This window comes from Tupaia chinensis, unplaced genomic scaffold (genome assembly GCF_000334495.1).
Source record: "Tupaia chinensis unplaced genomic scaffold, TupChi_1.0 Scaffold000139_1, whole genome shotgun sequence".
Taxonomy (NCBI): Eukaryota; Metazoa; Chordata; class Mammalia; order Scandentia; family Tupaiidae; genus Tupaia; species Tupaia belangeri.
In genome coordinates this window covers 2642066-2657732 of record NW_006159609.1, presented here as the reverse complement: position 1 = coordinate 2657732, position 15667 = coordinate 2642066, and the positions used below count along the sequence as shown (strand labels likewise).

General features: G+C 36.8%; 1 protein-coding gene across 1 annotated transcript in view; it reads right to left on the bottom strand.

Annotated features, from left to right (window-relative positions):
* PICALM (phosphatidylinositol binding clathrin assembly protein) overlaps positions 1-15667 on the bottom strand; it is a 121777-nt gene that overhangs the window by 57672 nt on the left and 48438 nt on the right. Inside the window, exons 4-6 of the mRNA XM_027770456.1 lie at positions 11370-11472; positions 3100-3193; positions 45-156 (exon numbers count right to left, since the gene is read on the bottom strand). Coding sequence (XP_027626257.1) covers positions 45-156; positions 3100-3193; positions 11370-11472 — 309 coding nt within the window. The remainder of the gene's footprint in view (positions 1-44; positions 157-3099; positions 3194-11369; positions 11473-15667) is intronic.

Sequence of the window (15667 nt, the reverse complement as noted above, 5' to 3'; positions counted from 1 at the left end):
CACAAGAAATAAAATGTTATTAGGTAGGCTACAGCAGTATTTACCCAACAGGTTAATAATTCCTTCATTGTATGCTGCAAACAGTCTAATGGCATCTTTGAACAGGAGCATGAAGGCAGCATTTATTACCCCATTAGTAAGTTCATTGCTATTAACCTGGGGAGACATTGAAAAATAAGATTAGGTAATCTAATACTTTAAATAACATTTAAAAAAAATCCTTCAAACTAAAATACCATGTACTCACATATTAAGGTATATTAGAGAAAAAAATGTGTTTTCTCTACTACAAGTAAGTCTTCAAAACGTCTGTAGAAAATGTGTATTATGAAAATACTATGTGAGGATCTCATAACTTTTTAACCAAAGTAAAACTAATCCCATTTTTCCAAAAACTGTTTGAAGTCTCATCATACTTACGTAATGGATAAATTTTCAAATTTTTCTCTTATTTATTACAGAGTTACAGCCAAATAGTGCAAAAATCTTAGTAAATGAGTTTATATTCATATAAAAACATAACACTCATTTTAATTCCAAAGTACGTCATAGAGAACAAAATTAATGTTGTTTACTCTTTATACTCTTGAAATTCCTAGGCTATAGCTCAAATGTTATAAAAGTGTAAGTTCATTTCAACATTAAATACTCCCAATGGTAAAAAAAGGCCCATTTCTAAGTTCACTCTGGTTCAGCATTTATCACATGGCTACAATAATGACAGTACTCAGTTAAGCTGAGAAAAAGGCTGTTGTTTCAATATACATTTGCTCAATATTATAATATAAACTAACTCATCTTTAAAATAATAGTATTTCCCTATCATGTGGGAGAATTAAATGATATCATAATCACAAAAAGTCTCATATAGTAGCTAGCACATATATTATCAATGTTTATCATTATTATTATTATCAATGAATTTTGCTGTAAGAAATAATACTCATTTATCTATCAAGCACAGTGGAAATTTCTATAGCTTTATCTCAAGGAATGATTCAAAAGGATAAACTAAATTAACTCTGCAGTTGTTAATTAGGTAACACAAATATCTAATATATGAAAATCATATTGATAGTTTAGGAAAATAGTAAACAAATAGTAAAAGATGTATGTATATATATCTGTAGACTATCTAACAGGGTTGATTTCCATTACATAGCAAGAATTCTAATAATAAAGAAAATGAAAGAATTTACAATATAAAAAACAGATATGGTCAACAAAATGTGGAAAAAAAAAGTTCAACTTAACAAGTAAATGAAAATACAACCAAATTAAAATATCTTTTCTTGAACATCAGACTAGTAGGTATCAAAATAACAGATTATTCAGTGCCAATAACAGGTACTTATTAAGAAGTGATTTGGTTCAAAACATTTGAAGTCTAAGTTAACAATATTTACTAAAATTTAAATGTTTTTATTCTTTGGACTACCACATTTTTTCCCCTGACCATTAACTCTATAGATACACACATACACACACACACACACACACACACATACACTTCAGTACATTATTTAGGATCAAACTAGAAAAACTGTAAATATCAATAAAGGATCTCAAAAATTATTATATAAAATAACACAGAGATGCTAAAAAGAATAAGTAACTTTGTAAAGACAGCCAAAATAAGTTAAATGAGAAAAAATTCATTCTAAATAAAACAAATTTTTTGTCTGAACCTTTTGAGACTCACATACAACTAAATAATGCTCTGTAATTATGTCAATACTCCATGACTTCTAGAATAAGGTCAGCAATATTTTCTTTCCTAGTAAAGGGCCAGGTGTCAATGACTACTCAATTCTGCTACTATAACACATAAAGCATATTGGTTTACCATAAACAATAGGTAAACCAATAAGCCTGTGTTCCAGTAACACTATTGCAGACACTGAAATGTGAATTTCACACAATTTTTACCTATCATAAAATATTTTATTTTCTATTAATATTTTCAACCATTTTAAAATGGAAAAAATCATTCTTAGCTTGAAAGCCATGTAAAAACAGGCAGCAAGCTGTCATTTTATAACTCCTCTTCTAGTCTATGAAACATGTACAGTATTTATTTATTCAATGTTTATTAAGCACTATGTGCCACACATTACTAGGCAATGGAGATACAGAGCAAAACAAAACATACCTGGTTCCTACTCTGATGAAGCTTAAAATTAACAATTTAATAATCCGTGTTAAAGGAAAAAGTAATTTTAGCATGTCCCATTCACTAAATCACACTTAACAATTTCTGAAGTAAAATGTCTTAAGAGAATGCCAATAGGGACCAGCAGTTAGCATAATGGCTAAGTCGCTGGACTCCCACGTAGTCGACCTTGGTTCGTGTCCTGGACCCGGTGGCTTAAACTCACGCCGGGCGCATGTGCATGCATGCCCAATATCCCAAGAGGAGAATGGAAGAGAAGGGATTGCCATCCCTTCTGGGGGGTGATTTCTCGCTTTCTATCTGTCTGTCTGTGCCTGTCTGTCTGGCGAGCGCACACGCCCTATAGCAAAAACCTCCCCCCCCCCCAAAAAAAAGAGAGAATGCCAACAAAAAGAGTTGAAAATGCTAAGTTATAACATATTAGAAACAAATGAGAAAACCAACAACTTGGTTGAAGTAATGATTATTAAAACAAACAATCCAAGGAACACAGTGCCCATGGACAATAGCTTTATAACAGGCTATTACATGTATTAGAACATATTATATCTGAATAACTGTCACACTCTCAGTGCTACAAAGTAGATAAAGAAAAACATTAAGTTGGTTATTTATAAAGGAAATTCTTACACATTTTTAAAATCAAAAAGGCTTTAGCAAAAACAGGTTTTCAGATCAATACCTTTACCTCTCCATCATTTTCTTAATTTGTACATCCTAAAATTCTAGAGCTAGAGAAGAAACTCTAAGAAATCAGACTAAATCTAAAATAATCATAAAAATGGTAAGTAATTTGACTTTGGACAATATTTACAGAAAACTCTTACCTAATATGTTTCAGTAAAGAAAAACTAAAGTCTTTGAAAACTTGACAACTCTAATCAATTATAATCTAATTTTTTAAAATTTACATTAAATCAGCTTACATTAAAATCAAGAAGTGCATCCATCTGATTCTGAATGATTGGTACAGTTTTTAGAAGTTTTTCTGTGTTCATTGTTCTCATAACTCCATCAGCCCTGTAAATTTAAAAGAAAAGAAAAGAAAAGAAAATGAAACAACTGAATTTGCTATTAAAGTTATATTTCAATCCTCCATCTGGTTCTCTGCTTAAAGAAAATACTGTTATGAAACGTCATAAATTTAAAAGTTATTGAACCTGAGACCTCAGGCAGAGGTTATGTAGGAAAAAAAAAATAAGTATCATGACAGAACTAATTTCAAGGTGCTCATTTAATATTTCAAAAAAGGATAGTTAAGGCACTGGACTTCCATACGGCCACCACGATTCAAGTATAGGCCCTGGCGGCTTGCTTTCTCAGTGCCCACTACCCACGTCTGGTGTGCATGTGCCTAGAGCAAATTGAAAATAATAATAATAATAAATAATTCTAAAAAAAATTTCGAAAAAGAAGACTACATAAAGCATGAGACATAACAACATTTTACATTATGCAGCCAGGTCTACAGTGTAGTTTTCTGTGAAGATATCCTCTGACTCTCATAATCACTCATGTGTAAAGGGCAGTTGTACTGACTTTTTTTTTTTTTTTAATTACAATTTTAAAATAATTTGCTTCAAGTTACTATACAAGTTAAACACTATGGCTTGGTGCACTGCTTAAAGTATTTCATTCAAGACTTAAATGGCAAAGGTTTATAATACAGAAAATTATTTAAAAAACTATTTTTATCACAAAATAAAGGACAATTTATCAAGTCATTCTAATCCAGCTGTCCAAGGGATATTTAAGAGGAATATTTTAAATAAAATACTGTTTAAGATTTCCAAACAGATTAGATATTTCTAAAGACAAAAAAATGTTAGCAATGCCAAATAGACTAGAATTTTACAAAACTAGAACAAAAAACACTGGATAAAGGTACTGGGGCTAATGTATCCAATATTAAGTGCTTATTATTTATCAGGCTTAGTATTGAGGACTAGGAGTATATTTTTTGAATCTCCACAAAAAAAAAAAATCCTGTAATATTCTTTTCCTAGTTTATAGGTAATGAAATTTCAGGTTTCCTAAGAGTTTATCTGACTTGTCTAAGGTCTAAGAATTAATAAGTGATAGGGTAATTATGTACACCCAAGCATTTAAGACTCCAAAATAGTGCTTTTCACAACTTTCTGGCAGAGTAATAAGGGAATTAAAAAAAAAAAAAGTATAAACATTCCCTAGTTCACAAATGGTCCAAATTTACAGTTATTCTATCCTGAGATACACCACCAACTACAACCCCAGATGCCAAAAGAACAAAGCTATGAAAACTACAAAAGAACTTTGTGGAACACAACAGAGTTTAACAAATGCTAGACTACCTCAGGCAGGCAACTGTTCACCAACTTTTACAAGATGTGTTAACCTATGAGCAGTTTATCCACAAATATCGATATTAAATTATATTATCCATTCCCTCTTTACAATCCTTTCTTTATTCTTGTGCATATCACACTCTCCTTTTCTGGTCACCATCAGTTTCCTTTTAATTCTCCCTTTCTCTTCTTGACGTCATCTTTTAACCTTTTGGCCACTTCCAACACAGATGACTCGAACACTTTTGGCTCAGTCTTTCTTAACATCTACACAGACAACCAACCTAACTTCTTGATTTCCAAGTTCCTTTACAGTAGCTCTAAATTCCATAGTTAGATGCTAACCTGGCTGCCCCCCAGAAACTACATTATCCCACCCTTCCATTTCCCAAATGAAAAAAAGAGACACGCAATTCAAATACTTTATCATTTGACAATAAACTTTTTTTTTTTGAGAGAGATTTTCACTGTAGGGCGCGTGCGCTCGCCAGACAGACAGAGAGAGACATAGAGACAGAAAGTGAGAAATCACCCCCCCAGGGGGGATGGTCATGCCGCAATCCCTTCTCCTCCATTCTCCTCTCGGGATCTTGGGCACGCACGCACACGTGCCCGGCGTGAGTTTTAAGCCACCGGGTCCAGGACACGAACCGCGGTCGACTACGTGGGAGTCCAGCGACATAGCCATTACGCTAACTGCTGGTTCCCTGACAATAAACTTTTAACTGTTCCGTTGCTCTGGTCAAATACTCCCACAGTAAAAACTATTTGAACTCATCAAAAACTACATTCTGTGATTGTTTCAAAGATAAAGGCTATAAAAATGAAAATTATTTTTAACACACTAGATTTCAAAGCTTTCAACAATCTTTAAAAAAACAGGAAAAAATTATTTGTAACCCGTAACAATTTATTTCCCAACTATACAAAAAGCTCATTTGTTAAGTGTTTGTCATGTGCTCATTATATATGGCATCTCATTTAATTTTTATAATTCTAAATATGTAAGTACTATTAACATCATCATTTTACAGCTGCAATAACTCAGAGCTTAAGTCCAAGCTTTCCACTGTGCTACAGCATACTAGCATGGTTAAAAAAAAAAAAAAAAAGGCTATGTGTATCCCAGATAATGATCTTTTAACTCCTCTGCCTCACGCAGTCCTCTCCATTAATCCCAGTGTACTATATAAAAAGCACCATTGTGTGCCACCATGTGAAAAAAGATAGCAAGTCGATATATACATAATTAAAAATACCCTCGAGGCCCAACCACTGTGGCACATGCTACTTAGATGCTGTACTTCACAGGGACCATGCAGAAGATCCAGATTTGATTCTGGTGCAACCTAAAAGGCCAAGCACAGTGTTGTGCATCTGTAGTCCAACAACTCAAGGACACTGAGGCAGAATGACCTCAAGTTTTTTGGTTTTTTTTTTTGAGAGGTTTTCACTATAGGGCGCGTGCGCTCGCCAGACAGACAGAGAGACAGAAAGCGAGAAATCACCCCCCAGGGAGGATGGTCACGCCGCAATCCCTTCTCCTCCATTCTCCTCTCGGGATCTTGGGCACGCACGCACGCGCGCCCGGTGTGAGTTTTAAGTCACCGGGTCTGGGACATGAACCGCGGTAGACTATGTGGGAGTCCAGCGACATAGCCATTATGCTAACTGCTGGTTCCCTATGACCTCAAGTTTGAAGCTGGCCTAGGCCACACAATGAGACCCTGTCTAAAAAGAATCAGGGCCTAGTCACTGTGGCACAACAGTAATGTGGTTCCCTGCCAGGCTGGAGGCTACTATAGTCTACCAGGGGTCTGAATCCTTCAGTTGGCCCCAAAACACACCAAGTGCATAAGCCGGTACCCAGTATCCTTAGAAGTAGGAGGGGATCAGGCGTGGTAGCACACACCTGCTGTAGAGGACTGCAACATGGAAAGGTCCTTTGTCCAGCTGGCAGAGCATAGGCAGTAGTACACTGATCTGCAGTGCTATACATCACGTGGTAGACCACAGGTTCAGATCCCAAGTCAACCTGAAGCACACTGGCAACATTCGTACCCATGATCCCGACTAGCTGGAGGGGTACTGGAAGGAGACCATGGCATGATGAGACCCAGCAGTTGGAGCTGCTTGTCTGTCTCTTTTTCTCTCTCATAGGAAAGAAATAAAATACCTTTTAAAAATCCTTGCTCTTAGGAAAAATGCACCAAAGTATTAGGGGATATGAACTATAAAAGGGCATCACAAAGTATATAACCTATTCTTGAATGGTTCAGAACACACACACACACGCACACGCACATGCACACGCACACACACACAGAGAAAGAAGGTAATTAAGCAAACATGGCAAAATCTTAAAAACCAATGAATCCAACTAAAGGATATCTATGTTCTCTACATATTCTTATAATATTTCTGGAATAAACATATTTCAAAATAAAAGTTACTTTGTAAAAGTCAATAAGCAGGCTGAAGTATCTTAATAAAGCCTCTCATCCAAAAAGAGTGAAGTTAAGAATTCAAACTTAGAAAATCCTCTGACTGCAGTCTCTGTGAACTCTTATCACTAGTCAATATAAAAAAATAAAAAAATATTTCATAGAGGAATAGGCAAAATACATCAAAAGACAACAAAGTGTGAGTGACCAAGGGGCTAGAGAGTGGTATAGCAGTAATGCAGTGCTCTGAGAGGGAGACCCACAGGGAAGGTTCTCAGGTTCCTGGTCCAGAGATAGCCTGTAACACACTGGGCATGCAAGCCCATGAGGTGGGGCTGGCTGAAGTTGGGAGTAGATCACAACATGAGGACTCTGCTGGGGTGCCTCTCTCTCTCACACAGAAAAGGCAAATAAATAAATGAGAGAGAGAATGTAGTATCACTCACCATTTATTCAATCAACCAATATAAAATAATCATCTAATAAGATACATTTTCATGAGGATAAAAGAATATAGAGAATTCAGGACTAGTAGTTGGCATAGTGGCTATGTTGCTGGACTCCCATGTAGTCGAACCCAGTTCAAGTCCTGGACCTGGTGGCTTGGACTTACACTGGGTGCGTGTGTGTGTGTGTGTGTGTGTGTGTGTGTGTGTGATCAAGATCCCGAGCAGATAATGGAGGAAAAGGGATTGCAATGTGGCCATCCCCACTGGGGGGTGATTTCTCACTTTCTGTCTCTCTGTCTCTGTGTTTCTGGTGAGCGCATGCACCCTACAGCAAAAACCTCCAAAAAAAAAAATATATATAAAAAATTAAGTGGTTATAACTCTTAAGTCAATAATCTGCTAATTGTTCTAAGGGGTTATTTGGTATATTCTACAAAAATGTTAAATACATGTAAACCTTATGACCCATCAATTATGAAATTTACTTAAGAATAAAACCATATGCAAAGGATGGCCAAATCATGCTTTTATAAGATTAAAAAAATGTGAGTAAGTTAAATGTACATCGGGAACATAATACTACAGCTGTTCCTAAGAAAGAGATGGAGCTATATATTTAGAAATGTAAAACGTCCAAAATAGGGACCAGACAATACTGCAATGCAATCTCTGTGAGATGATCTACATGGGGAAGGTTCAGGGTTCACACCTGCAGACCTCCCTAAGTATGCCTGGCATATGTGTGCCCATGAGACTCAGGGTAGATTGCACTATCATAACTCTGTTGGGGTGCTGCCTGTTTCTCTCTCTCAGAAGAAACAAACAAGCTATTTACTATGCAACTCCTCTCCAAAGTTTTTACCATAATAAACTTTAATTGCCATGCTCACAACTTACTCCACTTATTCTATTTTTAAAGAATCATTTATTTGAGGGCTGGCAGGTCAGGTGTGGTGGTTAAGGCACTGGACTCCCACATGACTAACTGTGGTTTGAGTCCTAGACCTGGCAGCTTGCTTTCTTTCTTTCTCTCTCAGTCTTGGTCTCTCTCTGGTCAAATTAAAAAATAATAATAAATAAAGTTAAAATAAATAATTATTTTTAAAAAGAATTATTAATTTTTTAAATAATTATTTTTACTTTAACATTATTTATTTATTCATTTAAATTTGACCAGAGAGAGACAGAATAAGAGCATGAGAGAGGTAAAGTGAGAAAGCAAGCTGCTATGTCTGGGACTTGAACCACAGTCGGCAACGTGGGAGTCCGGAGTGCCCTTAACCACCAGACCACCAGCTGGCCCAAAAATTATTTATTTAATTTTATTTATCATTACTGGTATTATTATTGTTTACTTCACCAGGAAGAGAGAGAGAGGGAAAACGAGAAAGCTAGCTGCCAGGTCTGGGATTCAAATCATGGTTGTACAAGTGAGAGTTCAGCACCTTAACCACCAAGCCACCTGCTAGACCCTCCATTTATTCTTTAATATTTATATAATCTAATACATACAAATGTATCTCATATCTTTTTAGTTCCCACTCAATTATGGCTTCTCCTTGATTGACCTAAATTGATACTAATTTTTTTACATAAAGACAAAAAATATTTTCACCTGATCAAAAAAGTCTGCTTTGGAGCCAGCAGGTGGTCTGGTGGTTGAGGGCACTGGACTCCCACATAGCTGATCACAGCTTGAGTCATGGACATAGCAGCTTGCTTTCTCACTCCCCTCCCCACCCTTGCTCACTCGTTCTCTCTCTCTCTCTGGTCAAAATTAAGTAAATAAACTAACAAAGTTAAATAAAATAATTCTTTTTTAAAAAAAATTTGCTCTATTGGATTTTAAGATTCATCGACTAAGGCGACATTGTCTGAAGAGACATTTTTCCAAAAAAAGATATACAAATGGCCAAAAAAAGTTTCAAAATACTTCATATAATTTAGCCATTAGTGAAATGCAAACCAAAAATAACACGATACTGCTTCACACTAGGATGGCTGTAATTATAAAATGAAAAATAAGCATTTCCAAGAATATGGAGCAAGTAGAACCACCATATACTTGGTGGGAATGTAAAATGGTTTGACTGCTTTGAAAAACTTTTTTGGCAGTTCCTTAAAACATGAATCTTAAGAGTTACCACATGGGGGCCAGCAGATGGTGTAGCAATTTTGTCACTAGACTCTCACACGGTCAGCCATGGCCTGAGTCCCAGACCTAGTGGCTTGAAAATCACACCAGACATGTGTGCATGTGTGCCCAAGATTCCAGGAAGAGAATGGAGGAGAAGAGACTGTGACATGGCCACACCCCTCCTGGGGAGCGGGGGGTGATTTCTTCCTTTCCCTCTCACTGTCTCTATATATCTCTCTCCAGCAAGCCCTAGGACAAATAAAAACCTCTTTAAAAAAAAAAAAAGTTACCATATGACCCAGAAACTTCAATGTACTATATATACCTAAGAAAAATGAAAAGAGAGTTCATATGAAATCCTATAAAGTTCATAGCAGCACTATTCCTAACAGTCAAAAACCATGGAGAAAACACTCAAATGTTCATCAATTGATGAGAAGGTAAACAAAGTATGATATATATCAATTCAATATTATTGGATCATAAGAAGGAATGAAGTACTGACACATGATACAACATGGATGTTAAAACTTGAATCTACTATGCTAAAGTGAAAGAATCCAGACACAAAAGGCCACAAATTATATGATTTCATTTATTGCGCTGTCAGAAAAGTCATGATGCAATTTTGTATAGAAAAAATACATCATGACTTTTCTGACAATCAAATATATGAAATGCCCAGAATAGGCAAACCTATAGAAGAAGAGATTAATGGTTGTCAGGGTCTGGAAGAATAGCAGAACAGGAAATGATCACTAACAAGGAAATGGTTTCTTTTCAGGGTGACAAAAACGTTTTAGAATTAGATAGTGGTGGTAAATGTGAAACTGCAAACATACTAAAACTCCTTGTATCCTATACTTCAAGGAGGCGGGGCCAGCCAGTGATGTGGTGGTTAAGGCAGCTGGATCCTACATGGTCAACTGTGCACATTGAGTCCCAGACCTGGTGGCCTAAAAAACACAATAGGTCTGTGTGTGGAGGCCGAAAATTCTGAGTGAGACATGAAGAAACTGTGGCATGATCATTCTTCATGTATCTGGGGGATGCTTTCGTGCCTGCTCACTTGCTGGCTTGCTTTCTTGCTCCCCCCCCGACCCCAGGTAGGCACATATCCTTAGGCAATAACTTTTTTTAAAAAAAAAGGTTAAATCTGTCAGGTGCAATGGCATAGATCTGCAGTCCTAACTACTCGGGAGGCTAAGGCATGAGGAGAATGAAGAGCAAAACCCTGTCTAAAAGAAAAAAATGCTTAATAAAATAAATGATAAGAAGGATGAGTTTTTTGGTATGTCAATTTTATCTCAATATGCTGTTATTATCATTATTTTTTTTTTTTTAACTTTTAAAAATCCTAGTATAGGGCCCAGGCACAGTGGCATACAATGCTAAGAGACCATGCTCATAGGCTGGGGCCACATGGAAGGCCTAGGTTTGAGTCCCCATTCAACCTAAAGGCTGGGCAGGGTGGTCTGTGCCTTGTAATCCCAGCAACCTGGAGTAGCTAAGGCAGGAGGAGGAGCATGAACTCAAAGCTGGCCTAGGCAATATAATGAGAGAATGTCTAAAAAATAACCAGGTGTGGTAGGGGATGCCTGTAGTCTCAACTGAGGGGCTGAGGCAGGAGGATTCTGACAAAGCAAGACCTTGTGTAGAAAAAAGAAAAAAAATGACAATAAAAACCTAGTACCAAAAGTAGTTGACATACCTCTCTTCAAATAATGATGTTTAAAAACTAGCTAAAATTTCATAATTCATAATCTAATAGTTACTGTATTTTACAATTTTAAGTATTTAGATCAATTAGACATCAAAAAAGAAACACAAAACTTAACTCACCCTCTCTTCACTTTTGTGAAATCAAATGCAACTTGTCTGTATGAAACTGCTTTTTCATTTAAATACCTACTATAACGCCTAATAAATGTAGACATGTCATATCCTGTAAGAAAAGAAATAAAGATTTCATAAATGATTAAAATCCCAATTTGCCTTAAAAAATACCCAAAACTCATTTTATTCGATGACTATAATGTCTTGATATAATTAAATTTTTAGTGATGTAAATTAAGTAATTAATGAATAATATCACATGAAAGTACTAAAACTTCACATTTGTAAAGCTAGGTATGTCACATATACGTAGTTTTAAAAAATCTTATTCCCTAGAATTTCAGTAAAAGAAAAAGTCTGTTTTGTTTCTATTTTTTTTCCTATTCTTTATTCTTCAAGAATCAGAAAAAGATATTCTCTTATACAACTTGATAATTCTGATAAACATCTTATGGAACTGTAATTTCATTCCTTGAATCATCAAGCAACTTTATAACTTTTGTACTCATAAAAATTTGGTTATACATTATTTACAATTGTACCTTATATCTGACAATTTTACACAAGCTACAGAAAATTACTGCTTAGTATAATGAAAGAAATAGCAACAAGCAAGTTTATAGTATAACAGAAAACAATTACATGAATATTTTCAATAAAACTTTCTAAATGAACACATAAACCATTTAAAGATGTTGCTTAATCCTAACCATAAGATCAGAAAACTTCAACATAAAACTTAGTGTTATCTAAAAAGAAAACCTAAAAACCTTATATTTTAAGTTACTGCCTGGCTCAAGGAAATCTCTATTTTGCTGTTGATTGAAAAGCGGATTCATTTTGGGACCAGCAGTTAGTGTAATGGTTATGTCGCTGGACTCCCACGTAGTCAACTGCGGTTCACACGTCCCGGACCCGGTGGCTTAAAACTCACGCCGGGTGCGTGTGCATGCTTGCCCAAGATCCCGAGGGGATAATGGAGAAGGGATTGCGGTGTGGCCATCTCCCTTGGGGGGTAATTTCTAGCTTTCTGTCTCTCTGTCTCTCTCTGTCTGTCTAGCAAGCGCAAGCGCCATAGCAATAAAAAACTCAAAAAAAAAGTGCATTCATTAACTTTATTAGAAAATTTCTACTTTAAAAATACCAAAAATTGAAAAATGCTTAGTGACTTAATTTATTATTACCAATTCATTATTTGGCAAAGGTTTTCTGAATGCCTACTAAATGCCTTTACAAAAAAAATCAGCAAACAGGGAACCAGCAGTTAGTGTAATGGCTATGTCACTGGACTCCCACGTAGTTGACCGCGGTTCGAGTCCCAGACCTGGTGACTAAAAACTCATGCCGGGTGCGTGTGTGCCCAAGATCCCGAGAGGAGCATGGAAGAGAAGGGATTGCGGCCTGACTATCCCCCCAGGGGGTGATTTCTCACTTTCTGTCTCTATGTCTCTCTCTGTCTGGCAAGCGCACACGCCCTATAACGAAAAACCTCTCCAAAAAAAAAAAAAAAAAAACTGTCTTCATGAACATAATCTACTACCTACTAGTTCGCTTTATGAGGTGTTACATACATACATTTTCAGCTTTTTGGTTTCTCTTAAAATACTCTACTCCATAGTCTCTGATAGGAGAAATATCTTTTACCCTTTAAGTCTCAACCTCTTTGAAACATTTCCTGAACTCTTTGTGTTCCTATATTATTCTTAACCCAAGTGCAACTTAAAGCTATTAATTGTACACGATGTCCAGCATCCTTGATTAGCAGTTTCAAATATATGCACACTTGGGGTATATTAAGTAAAATATACCAGACTCAACCCAACAAAATACATCAGCAACCGGAATTATTAGTCAAAAACACCACTGAATTACTTTCCTTTTTTTCTTTTTTTTTTTAAGAGGTTTTTGCTATAGGACACGTGCACTCGCCAGACAGAGACAGACAGAGAGACAGAAAGCAAGAAATATCACCCCCCAGACGGGATGGCCACACTGCAATCCCTTCTCCTCCGTTCTCCTCTTGGGATCTTGGGCATGCATGCACACGCACTCGGCGTGAGTTTTAAGCCACAGGGTCCAGGACGTGAACCGCGGTCGACTACGTGGGAGTCCAGCAACATAGCCATTACGCTAACTGCTGGTCCCCTGAATTACTTTCTTTGAGAGACAGATTTTTTTGCTACAGAGCACATGCACTCGCATGAGAGAGACAGAGACAGAAAGTGAGAAATCACCTTGATGGGGGATGGCCATGCTGCAATCCCTTCTCTTCTAGTCTCCTCCTGGGATTTTGGGCACACATGCATACGTACCCAGCATGAGTTTTAAGCTGGCAGGTCCAGGACATGAACAGCAGTCTACAATGTGGAAGTCCAGTGACATAACCATAATGCCACCTGCTGGTCCCATGAATTATGTTTTAACTACTGTTCAGTCTTATATTTACCATCTCTTTAGAGTATGTTTTTTTGTTTTTCCAGCCCCAAAAAACTGTCCTCTACATAAAGGACTGACATTCTTAAAGCTTTATCACTTGACCTGCTTAATTAATCTCATCTTGTTAAAATGAGAAATTAGTAGCTAATGAGACACAAAAAATCTACTTGGGCATATGCATAAACTCTGCTTCAAAGCAATGGTTTGCATATTCTTTTCCAGAAACTTTTAAACTTCAAATGAATTGAAAAAGAAGGAAGGGGCTGCAGAAACAGAAAGGTTTAGCAGTAAATTTCTTCTACATCACTGAAAACAGAAGATTCCTTAATTTGTTGCAAATTCCTTAATTTGTTGCATGCACATGTACATATGCATGTTGATGGACTCCCACTTGGCTGACCACGGTTCGAGTCCTGGACCTAGTGGCTTCAGAAGTACACCGGGTGCGTGTGCATGAGGGCTCAAGATCCCATGAGAAGAATGGAGAAGTGACTGCGATCCCATCGGGGGTGATTTCTCACTTCCTGTCTCATTATTTCTGTCTCTTTCTTTCCAGCAAGCTCATGCACCCTAAGGTACAAACCTCTAAAAAAATAAAATAAAATAAAAATAAAATGAATTTCGTAACACTGGGTTCTATGTATAAAATACTCGTCTTCTAGATCTCTGGAAGATAGGCTATTCAATTCATTCTAAGCAGTACTACCACCAGCCAAAAGGAGACAAGCACTGAGATAGGAGGCTACTAACCCACAGTCAGTTACTAAAACCCACTGATTTCACCTCTGCAAGAACCACAATACAAGCCCTCATTGACTTTCCATAGGATGACTGGAATAGTTTCAAAATCTTTAAGACTTGGTCAACTCCAATCCAACCAAACTGAACTACAATGTTTTCTAACACATACGTCTCTCTCCTTTTTTCCCTCTTCTCATAAAAACATTGATAGCTTCCTAGTGCATTATAAAAACCCAACTTTAGCAATACCTTCTGTGCCTAAATTTGGCTCTAAACAGCTTCTTAAAGACTATCTGCCACTATATGGTCTCCAATACACCATCCATACATTCATCTATACAATCTATTTATACTTATTGGCTCTATAAATTTTATATACTCCATGTATGTTCACTTCCATGTACATTTGCGTGCCGGGGCTTAAGCCACCTCATCTTACGCATCTCTCAAAGCCCAGCACAAATCTGACCTTTTCTAACTACAATTCCCAAGGGCCAGCTAGGGGGTGTAGTGGTTAAGGGGGCTAAATCACACATGACTGACTGTGTGATTCAAGTCCCTCACTGGGCTGCTTGAAAAACACACCAGGCACTTCTGTGTGTGTGTCCAAAATTTCAAGAGGACAGCGAATTGTGGCATGGTTACCCTCCGAGGGCAGCCTTTCTCACTTTCTTTTTTTCTGTCTCTCTCTTGAGAGCATACACATCCTTTAACAAATTTAAATCATAATAATAATAATAAAAGATATTACCCAGAGTGAGCTTCACTGCTGAATATTCCTAAATCATCTAGAGTGCCCTTTATGAGATTTTTTTCCTAGAGTTGACACTCTATTATCTTAATAGCCTAGTTTTAGAACTAAGTACTGCATACCTCATTAGGACAGAATATACATATGAAAGGCCACTGCATTACAACAATTTCAAGTTACTGAATTAAAAGAAAAATAGGGACTAGCACATGGCTAATGGTTACATCACTGGACTCCCACATAGTAGATCACAGTTTGAGTCCTGGACCTGGGGACTTAAAATCATGCTACGGGCATGTGCGTGCATGTTCAAAATTACAAGAAGAAACCAGAGGAGACGGACCATGGCCATCGCCTTTGGGGAGGGTAACTTGCT